Source organism: Cupressus sempervirens, chromosome 3, assembly GCF_028749045.1.
Source record: "Cupressus sempervirens isolate cs-2001-9-10 chromosome 3, ASM2874904v1, whole genome shotgun sequence".
NCBI classification, from domain to species: domain Eukaryota; kingdom Viridiplantae; phylum Streptophyta; class Pinopsida; order Cupressales; family Cupressaceae; genus Cupressus; species Cupressus sempervirens.
The window spans coordinates 271,842,967-271,851,269 of NC_143120.1; the positions used below are offsets into that span (position 1 = coordinate 271,842,967).

The window sequence follows — 8,303 nt, forward strand, 5'->3', positions numbered from 1 at the left end:
TGTTAATTTAAAATGATTTTGAATTTGGTAATTTTGATCATTTTCCAACTGAATGAAGTGCGGTCTTTACATATTAAAAGTAATAAATCATGTGATATCATATGTAAATTTAATTAAAAACTGATTTAATGAATGATTATCAGTCTATTTTTTCAATGTATTTTAATCATTTGATAAAGAATATTTTGTTATGGAGATATTAGATTTCTAAAATCTATTGTAATTAGTGTGATTTACCGTATCATTCAATTTTCTTAGATTTTCACTGCATAATTTTATTGGATCACATTTCATGATCCATCATTATAATGAGAATTTTCTACTACAACTGTCTCATCTTCATAATGAATAATTCAAAATATTGATGCAATAAAATTTCACACAGGTGAATCTTACACATTAAACATTAAACATATGATACTAACTAATTCAAATTTTGTAGTAATAATACTTTTCGTATAAAAATACAGTAATTTGAAATTGTTATATAGAATTCTAAGAAGCACAAAATTGAGATGTTCAAGATCTGTCCAATAAAACAGATCTTTGTAAAACCGTCACATATTTATTATCGAAGGCCAAATTCTATATTATGCATCTGTAAATATATGTTAATGGTATTCTAGGCACTTCAGTAAAGAACATATTCTACACAATGTGATATCGTATTGATAATATGAACTTTAACTATAATCATAAGGGAAAAATTGCCATTGCCAATGGAGAGCCGTGTACAAGTTACAACACAAAGTTGAAGTGCCCGAGAGGGAAAGAGAATCCAAATTTTGCTTCTTTAAACGCCAGCAGTCGTGATGATGTACGCGCATGACGTTGGGAATGACATTCATGATATTTACTGGTCAATACGCGTGAACGACTCAAAAATGGAGGAGCTATTTTCCACAGAGGAAGAAAAAGAATAGAAAGAGATGGACATAAACGATCTCTAATGAATTAGTCTTAATTCACAATAATCTCGTTGGTTTGGCGAACCTCAGTAGCTATAAAAAGCCAACAGCCTTCTTTGATTCCATCAATGCCAATCTCCCTGAATTTACTACTTTTATAACTGGTACCTTGCTGGATTGCCTCGTCTGAACCCTACATAAAAAGCTGTCAGGTGAAAAAAAAATGAAGACCAGCAGTTTTATTGCATTATTTTTCCTGGTGCTGGTCATGTGTTCGAATCTTGCCAATGGGCAGCTCAGTTCAACGTTTTACGATAAGACGTGTCCAAAGGCACTCTCCACAGTCAAGGCTGCTGTGAAAGCAGCAGTCGCTAAGGAGAAACGAATGGGTGCATCGTTGCTCCGCCTTCACTTTCACGACTGCTTCGTTAACGTAGGTCATTCCTTTCTTATAATCTCTTTCGTTTTATTTCAGTAGAAATATATAGCTTTTTTAATGGTTGTTTGAATTTGCAGGGTTGTGATGGGTCGATCCTACTGGACAACTCATCGAGCATAAGTGGAGAAAAGGATGCAGGGCCTAACGCTAATTCCGTAAGAGGATTTGAGGTGGTAGATGCCATCAAGACTCAAGTGGAAACCGTTTGCAGTGGAGTTGTGTCCTGTGCGGATATTCTTGCCATTGCTGCCCGTGATTCTGTGGTTGAAGTAATTATTCTTCTCTGCTTCTCTGCTTATTATCATCATAATTATATTTTTGGTCGTAGTGCAAGAATATTAAAGCGTTCAAGATTCAATTCAGGTGATTATATTTCTCTGCGTGTACATTTTCACGGCAGGGCCAACATGTCTTTGCTTTAGGAGGCAGAATCTGAGTGCAATCTAATCCAAAACAGTAGCGAACAATAGTAGAATTTGTGAGAAATAGATTCTAAATTTCTAGAATAACAGTTTACTTCATTCTTTTTGTTTTCTAATGTATTTTGTTTAAAACTTAAAATTATTTAACTATTCAATGTAGAAATATAGGTGATAGGGTGAAATGCTGAAAATCAAATGCTACTCATTATGTCAAAGTTCTTTGCGGCACAATCTTGACACGGGGTCTTATTCCAGACTATTTAAGTTTTACAATTTCTTAAGAACTTAAGACCAAGTAATATAAACATTTTTTTTACAATTTCTTAAGAATTTAAGACTAAGTATAAAGAAATTTTGTATTGATATAATTATTAGATATTTATAAAAAATATATTCAATTTTTTAAAATGATATGAATGTAAATGAGATAATAATTTGAATTTCTGAGATAAAATATCTAATCTTATTAGTCAAGTTAAATTGTCAAACATATATTGTTAGTATTTTTATAACTAAAGTTACATTTAAGTTTAGTTATACAATAGTAGAGTTAAACATATCATTGTTATACTTTATTTAAGCTATAAACTTTATAAATGTTATAAAAATTATAGATCTAATTAGATGGGTTTGATAGTTTCCCATTATTTTTAAAGCATATTTATCTATCATTTTTCAATGTAAATTCAACATATCTATTTATCTAGTGTATTTTCATTTATTTACTTACCATTTTATTTCTAATAAATTATAAAATTGTGATTGAATGTATGTTTATTTTTTTCTTCATGATTTACATAATTTAATTCATAAAATCAACTATTTAATATTAAATTGTTAATATTCAATCAAATATTGATATTCACAATTCTATAATGTAAAGATAAATAAAGTCTCACATAGAAGATGTTAACATGAATAAAATCAACATTATGTTAAGTGGACTTGAGATCTTAACACTAAAGAGAGGGAGATGGGATTTATTGTAAATGATAGTTTTTAGTAATAATTATCAACTAATAATTGTACTTTGTTTGTGATTGTAGTTGGGAGGGCCAACATGGATAGTACTTTTAGGTAGAAGAGATTCCACTACTGCAAATAAAGATGATGCTTCTTCCAATCTTCCCTCTTTTTCTTTTAATCTAAGTGCACTCATTAAAACCTTTAGTGGTAAAGGTCTTACTACAAAGGACATGGTTGCACTTTCAGGTAAATTAGCATGAAAATTTGAGTTGTAATATGATTTTTCCTATATAAATTTTGTAGTTTAATAAACCTAAAAGAATATGGTTGTGATGTCTAGGTGGTCATACAATTGGTCAAGCACGATGCACAACTTATCGAGATCGCATATATGGTGATACCAATATTGACAAGGGATTTTCCACCTCTCTAAAAGCCAATTGTCCAAATAGAACAAACAATGGTACTAACAATCTTGCTGCCATAGACACACTTAGTCCTACTATTTTTGATAATAGCTACTATAAAGACTTAACAAGCAAGAAAGGAGTCTTTCACTCTGATCAGGAATTATTCAATGGAGTATCTACTGATTCTCAGGTGACTACCTATTCCACCAGTCAAAATACATTTTTTAATGATTTTGCTACTAGCATGGTGAAAATGGGAAATATCAAACCTTTAACCAGCACTAATGGACAAGTGCGAAAAAATTGTAGAAAGCCCAATTAATTATATGGTGCATTACACTACTTATATAGTGTGTTAATTATATATTGCATAAATTAAAAATGTGAAAAAATGAGCATTGATTAATGTATTTTACTTGAAATTGCATTTGAAAGTGGAATAAAAAATTTAATTTCTATTTTAACATAATATTAAATTTAACAGACTTTTTGTTTTAAAATTTATATTTTTTATTGGATGTGTTTATCTTTTTTAATTAAAAATAATTTTATTATATGCATCTTTTTTGGGGTGAAAGTGACATGCCACTAATATATGTATGTATGTAAAACTAATTCAAAGGCTCCTCAAAGAAACAATCATAAATAAAACTTCCATTGTTATAAAATTGATAGATATTATAATTTAAATTTATCAAAATTTAAATAGATACTTTGTCCAAAAAGTACATTGAAATTTAAACCTAGGGGATATAATTTGTTGACATATTTGGACGAGTTAAGTTTTGATCATTTCAAGAAGAAGAAGAAGAAGAAGAAGAAGAAAAGATATTTCTAAACTTTTGGATTTAGACAATTATATTTACTAGAAGTGTTATTTTTATATAAATAGATTCGAGAATTCAGAAGTATAATATTAAAGATATTTAATATCTTTTACATTATTTTTTACAATAAATTTTATCTAAATAATCTTTTATAATGATAAGTTTTTTATTTCTTTAAATTCTCTTCAAAACTAACACATAATTTGAAGCTTGGGTGATGTCATCTAAATTAATTCGTAGGGAATTCTCTTGATTCTCATCTATATATTGTATGCTCAAATTCTAGATCTATTGATGGGATATATTTTAAAATAATTATACAATTTATGAAAATCAACCTGAGACATTGAACAATAATATTCAACCTTAAGATAAAGTTAATATTTTGTTATTAATTATCATAAATTAAACTAGATAGAAAAATATTTTACTTTCCAAATATAGAGTTGTCTTTAGAGAATATTCATCATTTAATTTACACATTTAAAAATAACTCTGGCTACATGATAAAATAGCATTCAAAGAGAATCCTGATTGGATTAGCTATTGCACCAAAAATTTGTAAATAGTGTATGCCTTCATGGATTACCTTTGATATTTTTAATTATATCCATCAAAAAAATCTATCTAGTAACTTGAATTGAGAAAATAATACAATTGTATTTACTTTTTTAAAGATACAGTAAAATTTTTGGTGGAGTTTTTTTTCTTTGGACTTCTTGATACAATAGTCCTTAAACAACACACACTAAGGAGAAAATAGTGCTAGGAAAATAATTATTCAATTTTGACTATTTTTATTGTATGTTTCCTAGGAGTGGATCATTAGTGTGTGATATTTAAACCAATTGTCCTCATACTAGATAATAATCTAGAATTTCTAGTTCACCTATTTACTTAAATGTGAAATATATTGATTATATAACATATAGTTTTTGGCATGATCATAAAGAATTTTTGTTGACATTAGCATCAACAAGGTCAAGTGCATTGTTAAAGAGGGGTTAGATTCTAATAAAGATAGTATACATAATATATGTATGATATGGATAGATATAAACACTCAAAAATTACAATAGAGAAAAGATGTTACAATTTATAGAGATGTAGAAATATAGAAAATAGATGCTATAGTTAATACATAGCTTAAAATTAGCAATTTTTTTGCAAAACCTTATTGTACATAAATCATGTATTATTTAAAGTGTAGCATTAAGGATTATAGAGTGGAGGTCTAGAAGGGCAGTATGAAGCTCTAAAAGGATTGAGATGAATTATGTAGAATGGAAAGATCCATCAAATTCCTATATGAGTTTTATGAATCATAAAATGCATCATTTGTATTTGTGGTGTGAATCCTTGTTGTTCAAAATGTAGAGGAAGTAGACTAGGTTTCATAACTAAGAGTTTTTAATGATAACAGTTATTATTGTCTTCATAATGATAAGATTAGAGTAACGTGTGATAAGAAAAAAATAGTAGGAAATCGAAGTTGAACAATAAGTGATAGGAACATTAAAAAAAAGTAAAAATTGATTAAAATATTGCAATACAAAACATTATAGTAAATTTGAGTTTTATTATTTATGACCATGTATAAGCTCATTATGTAACCTTCTTTAAGAATGGGTGTGATGGTAACTTTTCTTAATATGAAGTGAATTTCTAAGTATGCTTGGAAAGAAATAGAGATAGATATTCTTATAAGTATATTGTAGTAAATTTTTAAAAACTTTATTGAATAATCAAATGGCGTGTGTTAGACAAGTTTCACGTTGACAACTGAATATAATAGAAAATTTATCATAGTTGCATCATGGGGTTTTTATTAGCCAGTATATACTAGAAGATGGTACAAATATCATCCTTGATAACAACATATCCTTTGAGTAAAGATTCTATTCATGATGATAAGTTGTGGTTCCTCATCTCAATGAAATTGCCTAAGTCCAAGAAGGGTACATAAAATACAACTAGACAATTTTGATCACCAATGATGAAATTTGTTTTAGATGGTTCTATAACTTTACAAATATGTTATATGAGATGTGTATGGTCTACTAATATGATCACCAATGTTATTATGTGATGTAGCATAAGATATAGTAGTGTGAAGTGGCACAAGTGTAGGCAGGTAGTGATACAAGACAACTTTTTTCTAATTTGATAAATTATCTTAGTAAATTGAATTAGTTTACTGATTCAATTTCTTATCATTTAGTGGATAAAATCTAAGCTCTTAAATCTTGGATAGAATGACCCAAGTTTGTGTTTTCGCATGGTATGTACAAGTGTAGCAAAGCCTTATTGAAGCTAACTAGAATATAGAATTCAAGTAGTATAAAGGAAAGTATTTTGGTATGAGAAGACATGCATGATTATGAGATGTGGTTATAATGTCTGAGAATCAATACTAGATGTCAGAATTAAGTCTATATGAGTTTCATTCAAACTAATCAAGAATTACGGTGCTATATATATTGTGAACACAATATAGTGTGTTATACTTTTTTGCTTGAATAGATAGTGAATTGTACATTTTCAAAAAATGAACCTCAACTTTTGGATTCATATTACTGATAAAATGTTACAAATTTGAATCAGTTTTTCTCTCCCATGAAAAATTGGTATGTTGTTGGAAACATTATTTTTAATGAGTGAGACTATTTTTATAAAATGTATCTTTGTAAAATAGATATCACTTTGATTCTCTCAAACTTAGTTTTCTAACATCCACATTCAAATCATGGAATAAGGTCCATGACATTATCCTTATTATTTTACATTTTATTGATTTAGAGTTGAATTTACCATAATTTTGTGTAAATTCTTTTCATAACATTAAACTTGTGTATTTGTTTTTTTTTTTTTTTTAAAGATCTAATAGAATAAAGATCAAAATACAAAGATATTTCTAATAGAATGAAGATCAAAATACAAAGATTTTAATTCTTTTTCTTTTACTTTTCTCTTATTTCTATTTCTCAATAAACATTGAATACAAATATTTATTTTTGGTTGTAACGGTACATTTTATTATCATAAAAAATATGTTGATAATAAACACAATTTTTTTTCTAATCTACATCCATTAGAAAACCCATTCTGAGTACTTGTGTCAAGGAGAATAGCGTTTCTTCAATGTTCCATTCCAGACCTCTAATTAAGTTTCAAAGTGATCGAATCTTCAAATACTTATTGACATTTGCTAATTTTAACTCATTTGGGTGCATATTTTGTGTAAGATTGTTTAGAATTATTGTGGGGGAGCATGAATCGGTTACTCAAGGTCCATAAGGATCATTTGAACAATCAATACTTTAAACATTATTTTCTCTTCTTATCCTATTGTAGCTCTATCTCTATTGTATACTGAAAAGAAAAATTACTAGTAGTTCTTTGTCCCATTATAACAAACTTGTTGAGTTTAAACATTTAAATGTAAAGCACCATAAGACATTCAACACTAGTTTGACACTACGATTTAATGTGGAAACCCAATTTTGATAAAACCACGAGCAACATGTCACCACTTTTTCACTCGTTTGAAGTGAGCTCAGTTAGCAGCCAACCTTGTTAAAGGTTACAATACACATTGTTAAATATGACCTGATTAGAGGATTTAATCACCCTATTATGAGTGGCCTTGTTAGAGGAATTTGATCATTCCATTAGAATGTCACCTTACAAAAGGATTTACACAAATTGCTAAGTCCTTCAATGACCTTTAGGTCAACCTTTGATTAAAAGGATTTCAATAAAAACTATTTATGATGATTAGAAAGAAAACAATAAGGTTTAATCTGTATGATTACAACTCACTTTTCATTTTTAGATCTCTTGTTCGGTTCATGTGTTGATTCCCTAATAAGTCTTCCTTGTCACCTATATCTTTGATTGGCTTGGTAGCCTTTCAAGCAATCATCTTTCTCTTCACAACAAACTTAATCATTCTTCTTAGATTCTCTTATCAACCTTAGCATCTTTGTTCACTCTTATTGGAAACATGCACGAATTCCTTTCTCTATTCCCTTCTTCACATACCCCACTCACGCTCTTCTAATCCCTTCCTATGCATACTTAAAATTTTGGCTCTGCACCTCCTTAAATAGTAATTCTAGTTTGTGGTTTTCCATGATCACCATAGATTTTAGTGTTTATGATATGATTCATTGGGTTTATTGTATCTATCCATATTCCCTCTTTTCTAGAAATTTCTCATTGAATTTTATCATTATGAATCTTACCTAATCCTCTTATTCAATTAACTGATCCAACTCATAGATCATATCTTCAGCACAGTTTCCATATCCCAATAAACCAACTAAATC

The 8,303-nt window shown here is 28.6% G+C and overlaps 1 protein-coding gene and 1 pseudogene across 1 annotated transcript; both read left to right on the forward strand.

The window, feature by feature from the left end:
• The window catches only part of LOC149565970 (cell division cycle protein 27 homolog B-like), a 45,736-nt pseudogene extending 44,907 nt beyond the window's left edge, over window positions 1-829 (forward strand).
• A 154-nt stretch (window positions 830-983) lies between these two features.
• LOC149565971 (cationic peroxidase 1-like) lies at window positions 984-3,567 on the forward strand. The gene is made up of 4 exons (XM_089819434.1): window positions 984-1,341; window positions 1,425-1,616; window positions 2,816-2,981; window positions 3,076-3,567. Exons 1-4 carry the CDS (start codon window positions 1,132-1,134, stop codon window positions 3,465-3,467), a joined length of 960 nt encoding a protein of 319 aa, XP_089675560.1. The 5' UTR covers window positions 984-1,131; the 3' UTR covers window positions 3,468-3,567.
• The last annotated feature ends 4,736 nt before the right edge of the window (window positions 3,568-8,303 follow it).